Source organism: Columba livia, chromosome 1, assembly GCF_036013475.1.
Source record: "Columba livia isolate bColLiv1 breed racing homer chromosome 1, bColLiv1.pat.W.v2, whole genome shotgun sequence".
NCBI classification, from domain to species: domain Eukaryota; kingdom Metazoa; phylum Chordata; class Aves; order Columbiformes; family Columbidae; genus Columba; species Columba livia.
In genome coordinates, this window is record NC_088602.1 from 127,561,479 (window position 1) to 127,580,835 (window position 19,357).

Genomic DNA, 19,357 nt, shown 5'->3' on the forward strand with positions numbered 1-19,357 from the left:
GTCGCACAGGAACGTGTCCAGGCGGGTTTTGAATGTCTCCAGGGAAGGAGACTCCACAACCTCCCTGGGCAGCCTGTTCCAGTGCTCTGTCACCCGCACTGAGAAGAAGTTTCTTCTCAAATTTAAGTGGAACCTCTTGTGTTCCAGCTTGATCCCATTACCCCTTGTCCTATCATTGTTTGCCACCGAGAAGAGCCTGGCTCCATCCTCATGGCACTCACCCTTTACATATTTATAAACATTAATAAGGTCACCCCTCAGTCTCCTCTTCTCCAAACTAAAGAGACCCAGCTCCCTCAGCCTTTCTTCATAAGGGAGGTGCTCCACTCCCTTAATCATCTTCGTTGCCCTATGCTGGACTCTCTCCAGCAGTTCCCTGTCCTTCTGGAACTGAGGGGCCCAGAACTGGACACAGTATTCCAGATGGGGTCTCACCAGGGCGGAGTAGAGGGGAAGGAGAACCTCTCTCGATCTACTAACCACCCCCCTTGTAATACACCCCAGGATGCCATTGGCCTTCCTGGCCACAAGGGCACAGTGCTGGCTCATGGTCATCCTGCTGTCCACCAGGACCCCCAGGTCCCTTTCCCCTACACTGCTCTCTAATATGTAATTTCCAAACCTATACTGGAACCTGGGGTTGTTCCTGCCCAGATGCAGGACTCTACACTTGCCCTTGTTAAATTTCATTAGGTTATTCCCCGCCCAACTCTCCAGCCTGTCCAGGTCCCGCTGGATGGCAGCACAGCCTTCTGGCGTGTCAGCCACCCCTCCCAGCTTAGTGTCATCAGCAAACTTGCTGTTAGTACACTCTATTCCCTCGTTTAAATCGTTAATGAATACATTGAATAATATTGGCCCCAGTACTGACCCCTGAGGCACTCCACTAGATACTGGCCTCCAACTAGACTCCGCACCATTGACTACCACTCTCTGGCTTCTCTCCTTAAGCCAGTTTGCAACCCACCTCACTACTCTATTGTCTACACCACACCTCCTCAACTTAGCTGTGAGGATGCTGTGGGAGACTGTGTCAAAGGCTTTACTGAAGTCAAGGTAGACCACATCCACCGCTCTGCCATCATCCATCCACCTTGTTACATTCTCATAAAAGGCTATGAGGTTGGTCAAGCATGACTTACCCTTGGTAAAGCCATGCTGACTGCCCCTAATAACCCTCTTATCCTTGATATGCCTTGAGATTGGCACCAAGGATAAGCTGTTCCATTACTTTCCCAGGGACAGAGGTGAGGCTGACCGGTCTATAATTACCCGGGTCCTCCTTCTTGCCCTTTTTGAAGATTGGAGTGACATTTGCTTTCCTCCAATCCTCGGGCACCTCTTCCGTTTCCCAAGACTTGGCAAAGATGATGGAGAGCAGTCCAGCAATGACTTCAGCCAGCTCCCTCAGGACCCGCGGATGCATCCCATCTGGACCCATGGATTTATGGATGTCCAGACTATTTAATTGCTCCCTAACCCAGTCCTCATCGACTAAAGCAAACTCCTCCATTGACCTGGCTTCATCCGGGGTCTCAGGGGTACAGGGCTCCCCAGGACAGCCTCCGGCAGAGTAGACAGAGACAAAGAACGCATTCAGTAATTCTGCCTTCTCTGTATCTTCTGCCACCAGGGCACCCACCCCATTCATTAGTGGGCCTACGTTGCCTCTGGTATTAGTTTTATCTGCTATGTATTTGAAAAAGTTCTTCTTGCTGTCCTTGACCCCTCTCGCCAGCTCTAATTCTAAGGAGGCCTTGGCTATCCTAGCTGCCTTCCTACATCCTCTAACAGCAGCCTTATATTCTTCCCAAGTGGCCAGCCCCTGCTTCCATGACCTGTAAACTCTCCTCTTCTGCTTGAGCATACCCAACAGATCCCTGTTCAACCACGCAGGCCTCCTGGCTCCCTTCCTTGACTTCCTTCGTGTGGGGATGCTCTGATCCTGAGCGTGGAAGAAGCAATCTCTGAATGCAATCCAGCTATCTTGGGCCCCTTTTCCTTCAAGCAGCCTTGCCCATGGGATTTCCCCCAGCAATTGCTTGAAAAGGCCAAAGTTAACCCTGCTAATGTCCAGGCTTGCAATTCTACTTGCTCTTCTGTTCCTGCCACACAAGATGCTGAACTCCACCATCTCATGGTCACTGCAACCCAGGCAGCCCTCAACCTTTACTTCTTCGACCAGACCCTCCTTGTTAGTGAGGATGAGATCCAGCAGTGCACCTCTCCTAGTCGGCTCCTCCACCATCTGCATGAGGAAGTTATCATCAATGCACTGGAGGAACCTCCTGGACTGTGGCTGGCTGGCTGAATGGTCCTTCCAGCAAACATCAGGGAAGTTAAAATCCCCCACAACAACCAGGGCCTGTGACTGTGAGGCCACTCTCAACTGCCCATAGAAGGCCTCATCAACTTCCTCAGCGTGATCTGGTGGCCTGTAACAGACGCCCACAACAGTGTCACTCCTGCCAGCCTGCCCCTTGATCCTGACCCATACACTCTCAACTCGCTCGTCATTCACTCCTGGGCAGAATTTAGTACATTGTAGTTGCTCTCTCACATAGAGAGCAACTCCACCACCACGTCTGGCTGGCCCGTCTTTCCTGAAAAGGGCATAGCCATCCATGACCACATTCCAGTCATGTGAACTGTCCCACCATGTTTCTGTAATTGCCACCAGATCATAATCTCCTGACCGAACACAGGATTCTAACTCCTCCTGCTTATTCCCCATGCTGCGCGCATTGGTTGTACATGTGCTCCTCTGCATTTCCCCTTTACAGAGCTGAAACTCAAATCAGCTTGTGTGAGGGACTGCAGAAGAGCTCTTTATCTTTAAAGCATAGAGTATAAATCCACAAACATTCCATGCAGAAAGGTGCGAATGGATCCACAATGGATCCACCCACCTAGGCAGCTCCAACACAGTACTGCAAAAAGCACAACGGAAGAGGAGGAGACTGGAAAGAACGAGTTAGTAGCTCAGAGCACCTCTTGCCTACACTTTCATTATTCCACTCACATGCATGACCTTACAGCACACAAGGATATCAGCCATTAAAACTGGCCCCAAAGAAACGACTCTGAAATGATTCACAGGTTATTTATGCTTCCCTGCCGCTTTGGCAGTGCTTCCTCAGCAGACACCAACTCTTTTAATAGATTCATGCAGGGACAGAAACGGCACAGTGATGAAGAAAAATATTTGGCTCAGGATGTCTGTCATCACCAACTACTGAACGTAGCCACCTGTAATTCAGTAATCTGTGATTCAGCCCGTTAACCCGTATGAAGTTTCTCTCCACATGGTGCTTTAGGCCCAGATTTTCATTAATTCTGTTTTTTGCTAGTTATACTCAACAGAAGCTGAGGGGAGTCAAGGCAGGGGAGCAAATAAGTTTTGAATTATGTCTCTTTTTATGCAGAGAAAATAAATTCAATCAAAATTAACTCTTCAAGGTCCTTAGGATGGCCTTCACATTACTAGAAATACTGGGAAACAAAGGAGAATTTTCCATTTAACAAAAGCATGAAGAATGCTGGCAGATGCCATCACTGAAATCAGGAAGAAACGTGAAAAGGCAAATGAACAAGATACCTAGGACAGTAAGTGACAGCACATCAGGTACTAGAGCTAACCACCTCCTAGTATACACTCTTACCCTGTGGAAATGTGAGGTTTTTCATGGACCAAAGAATAATCCAGACCGTACAAAGCTCTTTTGAATTTTTAAAAACCAAGATTTTTAAAGAAGAAAGAGAAGAGACTGGCAAAAGGATGTAACTAGAATGGCTTATGCCAAGAAAGGTACTGTCTTTCATGGCAAAATCTAATTGTTGCTGTAATTCCTTATCTGAAGCGGAGCTTTCTCCAAGTTCCGATGGAAACACTTTTTTGTTGGGACTTGAGTTTAAAAGGTCAAAGAGTCTGGATGAATTATTTCCAGATTCTGTTTGTGGTGCAGGCTAGGGTTACACTGAGACTACTCACATGTTGGGATTTGGGTTGACCAGGTTTTCTCTATAGTCTGGAAAGAAAGGTGTATGTGACACATCCAGCTTAACAGCATCACACACATGACAATCTCTTTACCTGCATGCTCTTGCACACCACAAGTGACGCTAGCTATCACATGGCAGCCAAACAATGAACCAACCAACCAACAATCACAACAAAACACCAAAAAAAAACCCCCAAAATGAAAAGAAAAAAATTGTTTGGCTCATTTCTGAAGAAATAATACATACGCTGTTTATGGAAAATTTTGCACATTTCTCCCCACAAGTCCTACAGCCGCTAGGCAGGTGTTATATGAATAAACAAGAGCCAAAGCACTTTTGTTTTGTAGGCAGGAAATTGTCTCCTCTTGCTGCTATTCCCTTTTTATAATATTGCAGAACACGACCTTGTCTCAGGTCTGGAACATGGTAAGATGGTGGGGGGTTACAATCCTGCCAGAATTTCCAGGATGCAAAGTCTGATCTTGCAGGTGGTTCCTCTGGTCAACAATCCAGTAGCCCTGACACTGCGTGCCACAGCTTGGACAGGAGAAACTTGCTGGTGGGCAAAATGAAAAGAAGGATCAAATGCGACCACTATTAGTACACTGTCTCCCTTCTTCCTCAAGAACTGAATCCCCAAGTCAGCCCAAGAAAACAACTTGTTTATTCTGGAGACTGCAGGTAGTAGATACAGTAGATCTGTGACAGTGCAATCTGGTGGTAACTGGGGCCCAAACAAAATGAGTTTCATGCAGCCAGACAGATAATCCTAAATCTAGACATGAAAGCTGTGTAGCTGCAGAACCAAATTAGCCCAGAAAGTAGAGACACTTAAAAAAACTCAGTGGTCCCACAGGACAATCCAGCACGAGTTCCTGCTAGGATGTTGTGGCAGGTGCACACACAGGGATAGCAACCAGTAGCAGGGATATAATTTTACTTTTGCACAGGGCTCTGGGTAAAGTCAAAACTGGAATGTGCAATTCTAGCATTTTTTTAAAAGATGATGAACTGACGTGGGTGCAGACATTTGGAGAAAATGCTTTACAGTGGGAGACAATACAATTTGTTGAGCACCTTTGTAGACTCAGTACTAAGCTTATTACAATCCATGCAAACCCTTTGGAAAGAAAACATGTGGGAATAAAAGATATTTTAACACGGTAGAGAAAGTAATAGGAAAATCCAGTGATTGGCAGCTGAAACTAGACAAATTTAAATGGGAAATAAAGCATATATTTTTAACAGCACAAGTAATTCAACAATGGAACGAACTATCAAAAGTGGATTTCCCAGTTCCCTTTATTCAAATCAGGAGTAGAACAGAAGAATATGCAATAGTGTAATCTTGCCAAATACAAGTGTCTCGGTTAAAAAATGATGGAAAGTGAAATTTGAGGGCCTGTGATATACAGGGAGTTCAGAGTTGATCTATGTTCTTTAGAACTGAAGTTGGAGGTGCCTCTAGATTGGACCCCAGCTCCCCCAGTTATTCTGAGCGTGTTTTTGTGGTTGCGTGTGTGACTATTCTTAACTATGCCAACACGCTCATAAAAAGCGTGCCAGTTTCTTCACCAGCTTACCTCCCAAAACATCTCTCTGTGGTGCTCACAGCTTTCAACCCATGAACTCTGAAACCCTGTTTCTTTCACCTTCAACCTTCGCCTGGCTCTTCTCTATTTTGCTTCACTAAGCAGAGAGCTATAGGTCTTTCCACTCCATCTTACTGTCAATCCTCTCTTTGCCTGGCTAGCCAGAACGTGAAGTCTTATATATTATTTTCACTGTAAACAGAAACTCTGAATGAACTCTGCAGCCTCTCTGGTGCAATCCTCCCTAGTCAGATACGCAAGTCCTCAACTAACAGTTGAACCCTTCATTCAAACAGCTCAGATCAGTAATTGGCTTTACATTCCTATTGTGAGGTGGTGGCTCTCATTGCTTTCAAATAATTAGCCTAAAAAGGATTTTAGTAATTTTCTGTATTTACCCTAAATATCTTGCATGCATATTTCTGTGACACTTCAGCCAGCCCTCCAGCATACCATAATCCAATTAAGCTGGCTCAAAACAATTGAGATTGATGTTGTCTCTAGTGCTAAGTATAGTATTAGGGAGAATTAGCTTATTCATGTATTTAAATCAGGAAAGAGATAAAGACCCTGTCACAGAGATTTGGGATCACTGAGGAAATATAACTTTCAACTTCCTAATTTTCCCCCCACAGACACTGGATTTGGAAAGATGTGGCAAAGCAGGCCTTGATCAAAGCACAATACCTGCACTAAAATGCCCAAGTTTTGTCCAAAAATCTAGATTATAAAGTCAAAAAGAAGCTGCCAGTGGTGAAACAGATAAAAGAAAGTCCAGTACAAAGATCTACCCCCACACATACACAATCCAGCCCTCTGTGCAAATTCCTATTGATAAAAGGCAGACAGAGATCTGAGCTGGAAGTGCTAAAGAAACTTAAGTAATGTGGTATACTTAAAAGCCAGGTGGCTCTGCAATGTATACTGGCTGGTTCATATCTGAAGAGTTCTTAAAATGACAGACACAGACCTCTAAAGTATCAGTGAACTAACCCAATCCATTCGGGTAGGGACGTATTCATCCACTCAAAAAAGCAAACAAGGGAGACCACCAAGAACTCAGTCATCAAACATCAGGTTACATCAGGTTTGATGTAAAAAATAAAACCATTTAGAACTCAGAAACAGAACTCAGTCTCTCCAAAAGTTTAAAACAACTACTAGAATTCTGAGGAGGAAAATATCATTCACCATGACAACTTTGTAATACAGATTTCAAAGCATGCTTCAGTGTTTGAAAGGCAAAAGGAAAGCAAAAACAGTGTTGTACAGGAGCAGCAAGCCAACTGCTCTGTGGGTCATACCAGATTCTTCTCTATTTTTAAATGGAGGAATAAACACAACCAGAGCTGTGTGTGGTAGGGAAGAAGGGAAAGCATTGAGTAGGTGTGAGGAGTAAACACAAGAATTTATTATCTGTATGCAGGGACAAGAAAACCATGGGAAACAAAAAGCTTCCTGAGCTTCTGTGTTAGTATGATGGTAGGGGCAAAAAAATCTCTAATTGTGGGAGGGAGGGAGGATTTACGAAGTTCAAGAATATTTTACAGCTATGTTGAATAAAGGAACTCTTTATTGAGAAAGCAAGCAAAAATGTACTCTGTAAGCACAGAGGCAGTTAAGCGTGTGGGCTGCTTGATTTACACAACTTTGATGCAGGTTGACAGAAGGACAAAATAAAATCCTACCCTGCACACAGAAAATTGGAGGTGGGGGAGGAGAGAGGGAGGGTTTGGTTTGAAAGTATTAATCGGGACTAAGATACGAAGGCAAATAGAGAAAATGGGACAAAGTGCAATTCAAAAGATACGATTTGCAGTATGCTTAAGAGACAGATCCTGGTCTAAAAAAATTACATTTGTATATTCTTTAACCTAGTAACAAAGGACACAATCTCAGCTTGGATCATCCAGCCATAGCCTGTGACAGGAGCTGGTGTTAGATCAGCAAGCACCTCTAGTACAAACACTGGCAAGGAGTAGTTTAATAAATCCGTTCATTTGTCATATTAGAAACATGCGTCACTTGGGCAGGAGGGATGATGTGACTCAATGTTTGATGTTTTGGAGAGAGTGGCAATGTATTCTGGAACGCAAATGTGGAGCCTCTCTCTAGAATAACATAATGTTGGTTATAACAAGAAAGTCTACAATGCAAAACCTAACAAAGACTAAGAACCAATGTTAAAAAACTTGAAATCTCCTGTGTGATTGTAACTGTGCTGAGGGAAGGACAGGAATCAGCTCAGCTAAGTATTCTGAACTTGCCTTAACTATCCTCCACCTGACAAATACAGACTTCCCAACAGATCTCTTGCTCCAAGTACTTTTTCTGCCTCTCTTGCCTCTGGAGCGAAACTGGTTTTCACTTGCAGAACAAAGTTTCTCCAGGCTCTTAGTTCATCTCTTCCCTCATCTCTTTTGGCTGTACTCAAAATATTTCATTAGTGTCTTGTTATTTTTAATGTTTATTCACATCTCCACAACTAGACTTGAGCTATGTTTCCAAAGACTGCTGAAGCTCCTAGCAGGGAAGTGGTGGAGCTGTAGTAATCCACAGATCTTGAAGATGACTGGAAATCTGGTCGGCTGGAAAATCCGTTTTGCACACCCTCGGTACAGACCAGCAGGTGGAAGCAGTGAGAAACGCAAAACCAAAAAAGGCTCTGAAGTTCAGCCCTAGGAATCATTTAAAAGAAGTCTTTTGGGGATTAAAAATAAGTCCTACAATTAGAATAATATATTGTCTTGTGAAAACGAAACCTAGTTATTCATACCGCCCATAATATGACTACCAGACAAAGGAGTTACCCATCTATGTACAAAGGATGAACGAAGGAAGGCCATGAGCACAGATCTGCGTTAAGTGTCTTGCAATGAACCTCGGCTTCTGTAGACCATTACAAGCATTTCCAATGAGAAAGACTCAAAAGCATTTTCATGCTTGGGACTTTGATTAAAACGTAGAACAACTAGACTTAAAACCAGGAAAGCAGCTATAAAAAGAAAAGGGCAACAATCTCTAAAATACCTTAGCAACAATTTTAAAGTTTTGCGTTAAGTGCCATTACTTTATTCACGTCTTTCTAGTCTGCTTCTAGGGATGTAATTTTTTGTTATAATTGAGTAAATGTAAAATGACCGGCAATTTTTTTCCTTCAAATCAGACAACTAAGAAAAGAAAGAGCCATACCAATGCACATCTACCTATATACATGCTCTCTAGTCTACAAACTGTCTGAGAACACTTGTCCAATCACTTGTGCCTTAATAGCTGACCAAGAAAAAAAATTAGAATAGCTTTGTCTTTTAACCTAACCTGAGTGCTAAAACATGCTTAATGAAGTTATTTATAATACACTTTCACTTCCCAGGATAAATTACCTCTCTTAGGGCCTGTGGACTACTGATAACAGTGGGAGTCATAACCAGCAGATTCTATTTCCACGCCTAAAACTCATCAGCTGTATAATGCTGAACACATCTCTCATCTGTGCATGTTTCAGCAGTTGCAAAACAGGAATAACTGCATATACCTCTGTATGTAACCTGATTAAAAAGGAAGTAGTGAAAATCAATTATCATTTGAAGTGTTTCAGTACCACGAGATGAAAGTGACTACAAAAGGAAAACACATAGAATTAATTTACTAACAGCTAATTAATACATTTACCTGGGTTGCCTCCCAGCCCCACTGCCTGTACTTGGGATCGTGGGTGAATCTCCACATATACCAGTAGGTCTCAATCACCTCTGGTCTTAGGATGTAATACTTCTCATTCTGCCGCACTGCCACCGCCTCTACGCCACCATCAAATTTGAATGCTTCTGGACCCAGCTTTAATGCTGCATAGGAAAGGAGAAAAGAAAAAAAAATAACAAGAAAAAAATTATTCCTTACTAATCTTTGCAGGAAGGGTGGCTAGGAGACTGCTATAGCCCAAGCATGCGAGAAAATCAGAAATTACCTTGTCTTTAAGCAGTCTCATAAATATTTCCTATTGCTGAGACCTGTAATTTTTCTTATGAATAATTTATCCTGTTCTTGTGCAAAAACTACCTGTCTTTACAGGAGTGCAGTAATCCTCTTGAAAACTAATAAAACACTAAGAATAGAAACACATTAAACATTCAATTATAGGATAAAATTAAAGAATTACAGTGACCAACAACAGTTTTTACAACAACAAAAAAGGGAGGGGGTCAACGGTTTTGATGTCCTTTGATCCCACCCAGCGCAGCAGGAAAAGAGATTAGACAAAACCAGGTACCATCACCTCAAATAACCCGCATCTTTATCCAAACTCTCTTGGTTTAGGGAAGTGCCGTCAGGCCACGGTAACTGATGTGCTTTGTAATGTGAACCTCAAATAAAGAGTTTGCAACCAGGCAATGAAAACTTAGCCACACCTGAAAATAAATCCCTGAACTAAGAGATTCACTATTTCAGCCCTTAAAGGATGCTGTAATGGACCTGTGCCAGTATCTGAAAGACTATTCATATAAAACCTGTAGAAAAACCTGTAGAAAAACTGTCTATAATGCGAAGATGCAATTACATGTCTTTCTATTATATTGCTCCATGTTATTACTTAAATTTGACATAAATAATGCACTCTTATCTACAGCTGCACCCCACCCTTTTCTTTGGCAGAGACTTCTCAAGGTGCTGAACTCTGAAGCTGCACTCAAGCTTTAAAAATTATCACAGTGATTAACCATGTGATTCCTATAAGCTAGAGGCTCAAATTAACCACGGTCTCGTGAGTCTGAAAGGGGAACCTTAGAACACCACAATGAAAAGTATAAGCACTTCTCAGTGTGTGCCCCAGCAAAAAAAATATCTAAAAAAGTTCCTTAAACTTTTTGTTTTGAGGGAGTATGGCTCTGGATGTGAACAGAAAAGCACACCACAGTGTGCTTCAGCCACACACATGGTATAAGGAAAACTCCATCAATAAATGTTTATTATAGTTTTTCTCAAAATGAGCCATTTTACCTGTTTCAGTAAAAAAAAACCCTACAATTTTCACTGCAGAAATCAGTGACATTAGATATAAAGTTCTACGTATCCAGATTTAAGAAGATAAGAATGGCCATACTGCATCAGAAGAAAGTTCATCTGGTCCAGTATCATGTCTCCAACAGTGGCCAAAATCAGGCAAGGATGAGGAAGAAGAAGAACAGGCCAATTATATATGATACCTTTTCCCAGCTTCTCTACCAGTCTTGAGTTTTTTTGAGCTCAAGACTGCTCCCAAACTACAGACTTTTTAATGTGGTCAGTAATTCTTAGCAGATATTTTTCCAAGTACTTATCTGGTGTTTCCTTAATCTTATGTACTCTTTATGTATCCAAAACAACCTCTGGTGATGAGTTCCACATCTCTACTACTTCTCTCTACTATTTCTTCAGTGTAGAACCTGGGTTTTTTTTGTTCTTTTTAGTTTTCAGCTTGGTTCCTACTAGACTCATTTAATAGCTCCTAGGTCTTCTCTTGGAGAAGCGAGTGAATAACTGATTCCTACCACTCCCTCCAGTCCCCTGCTGATTTTTGTAGCCACCTAAACACTTCTGCACTAAAGACTACTACCCAATTCAGTTGTTCCTTGAATGGAAACTGTTCCATACCTTTAGTTTTCCTTCTAGCCTTTCTCTGAAACTCTTTCAGTTCTACGATATTCCTTGTAAAATGTCAGGACCAGCCTGAATACAGAACTAAACGTGTGGACAAGATTAATACGGTGACATAATGGCGTTTTCTATTTTGTTATTTCTCACTTTGTTTTTCCTAACTGCCACTGAGCTGACATTTTCACAATCTCAAGAGCAATTTCCTGAGTTGTAATGGTCAGTTAAGAGCTCATAATTTTATATGTGAGGTTAGGAATAATTTTTTCATAGGTGCCTCACTTGCATTTAACTACACTGCATTTAATTTGGTAATTTATTATGCAATTACTTAACCTCATAAGGTTCTTGTGCAACTTTTCATCTTTCTTTCATCCTTGCTATCCCGAATAGCTTTTTAAAAAAAGCCTTTAGTATCAGCACACTTGCCTTACTGTTCCTGCCCTTTTCCTAATAATTTGTATGTGTGTATATATGTATAGATATATAACGTACACATATTTTATTTGTATATACACATACTAAAACAAAGTGTAGATATAATATACATTTGTAAACATATATACATAAATATATGTAAAAATGTAGCAGAGTACCACTGGTTAACCACCATTTATCCACTGCAAGAGTTGATTCTTTGCCTGTACCCTATTTATTATACTACAACCGTGGTTTTCTCCATGCAGGTACTTGCTGCTTCATAACCTTAAAAGGCCCTAGTAGAGAACTTTTGAAAAAAGCCTTTTGGAAATCAGGTAAACTCTGTCAGCTATATTAATCTTATCGACTGAAGAAGCTGGATTTTAGGCAGTTCTGGTGATGCATCACCTACAGGAACTGTGACACTATCTTTTGCTTTGTAGCCTGCTAGTGCATTAAATCTTCAATAATTTCTCAATCTACTTTTAATGTTACTGGCACTCCCAGAAATTACACCACTCAGAGGATGGGTTATCACTGCAGATCGTCACAATCCCATTGAATTTTTATCTGAAACCATGAAACCAAGGATGTAAAATTAATCACAGCACTCCTGTTAATAGCTGACTGAAGTAAAGAAGCTACTATGCACATAGCACCTTTTGGGGGAAACATTCTTCTAAGCAAAAAAACATCTAAGGCCGTTTTATAATGCTAGGTCACATTTTAATCCAGTTAATTTAGTACTAGTGGAGCTGGCAGACTGTATTTCTACTCAGGGAGAGCAGATGAGAAACAATTTCATATCACGGTTCAAAACTGCAAAGCTAAACCAGTACCACTTAAAAAGAGATTTTAACTGATTTAAAGTTGAATTAAATGGGAGCCGTATTTAGCACTGCTGAAAATAAGAACAAATCCTCAAACTTCCAGATACATACCGATCTGATTTTAGAAATAATTTTGAAAATATTGTTTTTCTTGTGTGTTCCTTTAAGACTACAGTCAATCTAGCAAAAAAATTCCTGAAGGTAAGAAAGGATTCATAATTATAATAATACTCTCTAGGTTCTAATTCTCATAAAATTTGAGGAAGAGACTCTCCCAGATACTTTTTTTGAGACTCACGGAACCATTCCATCCATGTACATTGTTATTTTATACTTCTCACAAAAAAAGTAATGATTATCATCTTCACCCATTTAGCTGCTTACGGAGAGTATTGGGATAGAAACAGCATCTGCTTATACCCTGAGAATGTCTCAGCTGAAATCTTAGTCATCCAGCTTATTCTGCATTGGAACTGTCACATGTATAAAACCAGCAAATGCCGTACCCAGATTCTGCAGACAGTTCTTGTTAGAAACTTTAAAGACATGCAGAAACCTTTATGCTTATGTGATCTGTCTCCAGTCAGTCAATACTTTACACATTATTGGCTAATGGCTAGGAAAATTATGTATAAGGAATAATATTTTACTAAAAATACCATGCGCTGTACATCAGCATATGCTGCCAATCTGTATCAGCAATAGTGTGGCCAGCAGGACTAGAGGAGTGATCATTCCCCTGTACTCCACACTGGTGAGGCTGCACCTCAAATCCTGTGTTCAGTTTTGGGCCCCTCACTACAAGAAAGACATTGAGGTGCTGGAGAGAGCGCTGAGAAGGGCAACGAAGCTGGTGAGGGGTCTGGAGCACAAGTCTGATGAGGAGCAGCTGAGGGAACTGGGGCTGTTTAGCCTGGAGAAAAGGAGGCTGAGGGGAGACCTTATCGCTCTCTACAACTACCTGAAAGGAGGTTGTAGCACGGAGCATGTAGCATTGGTCTCTTCTCCCAAGTAGCAAGTGATAAGGTGAGAGAAAATGGCCGCAAGTTGTGCCAGAGGAGGTTTAGATTGGATAGTAAGAAACATTTCTTCACAGAAGGGGTTGTTGGCCATTGAAACAGGCTGCCCAGGGAAGTGGTTGAGGCACCACGCCTGGAGGTGTTTAAAAGATGTGTAAACATGGTGCCTGGGGACACAGTTTAGTGGTGGACTTGGCAGTGCTAGGTTAACAACTGGACTTGATCTTAAAGGTCTTTTCCAACCAAAATGATTCTATTCTATACAGATAATTTTGCTTATTAATCTAATGCCTACAATACCAATGAAAGCTAATTATTCAGATGAATTTGTTAGTGTTCTATTAATTCAATTTCATTGGAAATCTTTCTTCATTACAGTTCATGGCTTTTGCATTTCCAGTTATTTTATGCCTTTACCATGTTTCTCAGTGGTACATGTTAAGTATGTAAACCAAAGAACTAATCCCCAATAACTGGAATACCTCAAGATATGCAGTCCACACCATAGTTTAAACACTGAGGAAACCTCACACCATGAGCACGAGGCTGTATTCTTTTAGCCTCATCAATGCCCACTGACAGCATTATGACTCCAGCTGTGCCATGGGCATACAGATCAGAACACACCTTCTATTTTTGGTTCTCCCAATCTTCTCTCCAAAGAGAGAGCACTCTAGACTACAGAAAAATCTTGAAATCTCCTGTCATAGGATGGGAAATTTAGGATGACTGCAGCAATAATCTATCAACAGGTTATGATACAGAAGTAAGCAGAGTAGGTAGAAAGCAGAGACATTCTTATAAGCAGACTACATATCCTAAACAGATTACATATCACAAAATTATTCTGGTTACAGTTAATGTTTTTGACTTCGACAGTCAATAAGCCATTTCAAGTCCTTGGTGTTTCCAAGAGATGCCACATGTATTCAAAATTTCCTGAAGAGAGGAAAAGCCTCAGGGTTTCAGGTTGTCAAGTTAAATGGATCCTGGAAACAGCTCTCTCTTGCTCAGAGGCAGATCAGAATCACGTCTTCACCATCTTCCTCCAATTGGTGAATTGGAAAGACATCCCACAGGGAGTGCTAGACTGATGCCACACTTTCAACCAAGAAATGTCCTAAGATCTTCAGCAAGCCCCTATGATGCACTTGTGACCATCCAAAAAACCTGCAAGGGATCACTGACACACACAGCAAGGGACTAAGGAATACCCAAAATGTCAGGGGAAAGCTGTCATTCCAAGCATGCCAAGGATAAGGCAAATTAGTCAGAGTGCAACATTACTGTGTAAATCTACGACCACATGGCAACTTTTGCTGCTTACATGCCAAAGTGATTGCTGTTGCCAAAATGGAAAGAAAGGACAGGCAGCAGAGGATATTTTTTCACTGGTGAAGAGGTGAAAAAGCAGGATGCTTTTGTATCTGCAGCGTGGTCCTCGGTCTTCCACAAACAGTATGTGGCGAAACACACATCTTTCAATCATGAGTCTGGGGAACCTAGAAGAAGTATTTAAGTTGGGGAATGGATTACAGCATGTTTGGGAGCACTGTAACCCAGTGGGGATTGTGTGGGATTCCTGCAATGCAATTTACTCCTCCCCTTATCACAGCTGGGAGAGGAAGGTCTAACTGCCTGCTGGGGAAACGGCACCTAAACACCACGAAGACCAACTGCTGAGAGCACAAACTGGATGGCGACAGAATGCTTGATATCAAGGGGCAGACCAGAAAGCAGAGAAAGATTCATAATAACCTAAAATCCTAAGGGTCTTAGAATCCATCAACAGAAGCAAATGCATCCAAGGGACCACAAAGGTAGCCTTAGAAATGATGAGATTCTGGGCAATCATAATTCAACAGGTGACTTTGCACATCAGTTGTGATAACCGCGGCCCCAAAGGCAAGTAAATGAAGCAGAGAGGCAAACAGACAAGAATAACTGAAAGGGCTATATTAGCTTGGCAAAATAAAGTCTTGTTTCATTAAAGCAGGCTGAAGTCAACCACAAATGCTCAGCCTTACAGAGGGTGATTGAGTTTGTCAGAAGACACGGGGTAATATATGAGAGGGAAAAGTGACTCAAGAGGATACTGTCGCCTTAAAAAAATCCTAGTACATCAAAAACCTCCAGCCACAAATGTCATAGCAGAAAATCACCTGAATTCTAAATAGACATATGGACTGTCATTGCAAGACAAGAGCATTTTACTTATCACACTGCTGATCTGCCCAGATCTAAGTTACTCCAGTGAAATCTATCTGAAACAACTACTACTCATAAATCCTGGACCCTGAATCATCTGTCATGTCACCATGGATCTCTTGTTTATTTATTTATGCAAGCCATGGAAAGCACAATTTCAAACAAGGATTTCTGGACTTGGTATTTCATGATTTATACCATAACATTACTTTAAAGACAAATAGTAGCATATATAGAATTTAGTTTGCTTGATGCTTTGTGTATATATTTTTTTAAAAAATTCCCCCCCCCCTTTTTTTTTAAACAGGCTTTCATACTTGCAACACATGCAAAAGGTTACTGACAGTTGGCAATACAATGGTCTTCTGTTCCAGAAGTGTGTTTGTTATGTGAAATTCTGTTTTGATTTTGCTGACCCTAGACCTTGAAACAGAAGGGGTTTTTTCCTCACTCTCAGCCCTTACGGAAATTTAGGTTGCTTCATAAAGTAGTATTTTTACACTAATATATTATAAAACCATACATATACTGCAGCTTATTATGAGCAACCCTGGGAAGACACAGAAAAGGACAGCCATGGTTGGTTTAGCTGAAGAAACAAGCTCTCTATGCTCAGCACCTTGCTGTCTCCTCTAGGGATACCAAATGGGGCAAGAGTCTCCCAGCTCTACAGGAGAAAGAGATCAGGCTCTCCCTTTTGCTGAATGAAACATAAACCTATCAGCTGAATCAGGACGACTCTCTGCCCTCTGAAAGAGAATTGTCTTCTGCAACCAGCTAGTCCCGTCATTAAAGTGTACAATTATGTCTTGAATATTGCTGTTAAAGCATAATTAAGGAGTTGACACTGCCTGTTACAGATCTTTATTTTCTCTGAAAAGTCAGTCCAGGCAAAATAAGACAAAAAATTCCATATTACTTAGACTGCAAGCCTGAACAAAAGAAATCTAGGACACTGCGAATTTATAGCTGTCTGTACAAATACCAGTCTGCCTCCATGTGTGTGTTGTTATATAGTCATTAAATACATAACCAAAACTTTTATCCGCCTGCCTTTTGACTTATTTAGGGTACAGAATAAATATGTGAAGGAATAAAATTAGGACTGCTGCACAAACAACTAAATTTAGTATTGCTTATTTTTAAGTGTCAAACATTTAAATATTTAATTTCAATGTTCAGTTTTTCAGAATGCAACAATAGTTATTATGTCCTACCTTTTTCCTTTATCATCCTTTTTTTTAATGCTGTTGCTACCCAGGTAAAATATTGCTCATGATCATCAAATTGAATTCTTTACAAATGTAGACAACTATACAATGACACTATGTAATCCTGTGAAAAAATACATGAATTCTCATCCTAAAACTGCTTTTGAGTTTTAGTTATCATTACTTCTGCCAGGAAGTTATTTCAGAAGATCACTTCTCTGATGTCTACACAAAGCCATTTCTAATTTCCAAACTAAATTTATTCCTGATGAGCTTACCAATCTTGCTCTGGGTACAACTGTGTAATTTATATCTTAAAATAACTCTTTATTTTCAGTATTTACCCCTTGAGATGACAACAAATTTATTCCCTTCTTTGGCATTATTTTTCTAGCCTGAAAAGGCCTATTTCTCTTACTTTCCCACTGTAAGATAAAAGCTCTCTTGCTCTAATCGTTCTGTTGGTCTTTCTCCACATTTATTCTGCTTGAAATTCAGATTTGTACAGTGCATTCTGGATGACAAATTACACATGTCTAAGGCAGCGTTAATATTCTGTAATCTCTGCTGAAAATTCTTCATCTGATACAGACTAGGACTGCACTGGCATTTTTAAAATCTTCATTTAGAAGAAAAAGCTCCTGCCTTTTTTTCTGGTGAACTTTTTATTTGTGACAGTCCAGTCCTCAAGATCTTTCTGTTTACTATTCTGAGACTCTTCTGTTTTAACTGTGTCTTATGACTTCATGGCCAATCGAAGTATAATCGGCACACTCCGACTTTATGCATCAACGTCATTATTAAAGGTGTAAAAGAGACCTGGGTCCAAGAGACTGAACTTGAGAAAGTTCCAGCCCAACACTGAAGTCTCATATGGCCTCTTCATTAGTCAGGCATTTGGCCATCTCACAGTTTGTGTACTAATCTTCATCCTCTCTAGTTTAATTGTCCTTACACAGAATGTACTAAAACCAGTAAAAGGTGTGTTTACAAATTTTTCACTGTAAGAACAGTATATATGAAATGAAAAACTGCCCCATATATCTGGGAAAACAAGTGTTCACACGCACTCCTTCCTCCCTGCACCCATATAACCTATCTTAGTTGACTGATCCAAAACCAGGGATAAATGTGTAGGAAGCAACCATAAAAAGTCTCGTTTTACATCTACTCACCATGATGTAAATCAGAAGTAAATACATGGATGTTAAAAAAAATATACTGGTATAAAACCAGTACATTAGATAAGGCATAGGTACATAACAAATTTAAAAAACAATTACAACAAATTCTGTATTTCAACTACTGAAATAATTAGATTAGCAATGTATCTTACTTGTCCTGTCATATGACTCGTGACACGTATGTGCAATTTCAGCTCCAAGCTGCAAATAATGTCCAGCTTTATCATCTCTGGAACCGTCGGCTCCAAGGGCAAACATTCCCCCTGCAAAACAGGTCAAGTGGCCCATCTTTCTTTCAAGGTGCCCATTCTTCCACTCCCCGATGAAGGTCAGTCCTCCATTGGACTTTCTGATGAGATGTTTTTCTATGGCCTACAAGAAGATTAAGAGAGCTTTCAAATACTGTTTCGCATCCAAGTTTTACATGCTAACTCTTCTTAAAAAGAATAAAATACCATTTTCAAAACAATTTTCTTCTGCAAAATTCACTTCTGATCACTACAGGAATAAACAGCTGTTATACTATAATTTCACGATGCATACAAAAAATATCCTAACTGTTAAATGATGCTAATGAGATCAATCATAAGAAAACTACAACACAGATAACATTACACTTCCAGCTGATAATTCAAAACATATTTTACAGCTCAAACAATGTTTGCCTACCTATTAACTCTGAGAAGTACCTACTTGTTCTTCTCTACAGCCTGTGTGTACTCAGAAAATACATCCACATCGGGTACTTTTGGTCAGCAATGTATGTAAAGGCAGCACCTGCATTCCCAAGCTCCAGCCACCTTCCAGCTGCTTCTCCATAGCAGCTTCCTGATTGCACATGGTCAAAGGATGGGTGAGGGCTAGAGCAGCTGTTTGCTGTTTTATAGGTGAGGTAACTGCTGCTTTTTCTTTTGATTCTTGTACCAATGTGTGTTGTTGCTTGTAATTCATAACTGGTATTCTTCTGGTAGTAGAAAGGAGAATAGCTGACCCAACTTTCCAAAGTTTGCAAACTACACAGAACAATACATTTACTTAAGCCTTTTTCAAAGACGTTCACAATCCCCACCAGCCTACTGCAGCACTGTTTTTAGCATTAGATAGTTTTTCTAGAACCTAGAATCCTGTTCCAGTTTGAGTCCTATAATCATAAAACAAATTATCATCTTTACCATGGAAACATTATTCCTATTTTATTTCCAGAAAGCTATTTTGTACTTCCACACACAACCACCTGATGGGTTCACAATTTCCTTCAAT

At 40.7% G+C, this 19,357-nt stretch overlaps 1 protein-coding gene across 1 annotated transcript in view; it reads right to left on the reverse strand.

Annotated features, from left to right (window-relative positions):
* Positions 1-19,357, reverse strand: part of MAN1A2 (mannosidase alpha class 1A member 2) — a 151,005-nt gene that overhangs the window by 9,251 nt on the left and 122,397 nt on the right. Inside the window, exons 10-11 of the mRNA XM_005506260.3 lie at positions 18,250-18,469; positions 9,267-9,439 (exon numbers count right to left, since the gene is read on the reverse strand). Coding sequence (XP_005506317.1) covers positions 9,267-9,439; positions 18,250-18,469 — 393 coding nt within the window. The remainder of the gene's footprint in view (positions 1-9,266; positions 9,440-18,249; positions 18,470-19,357) is intronic.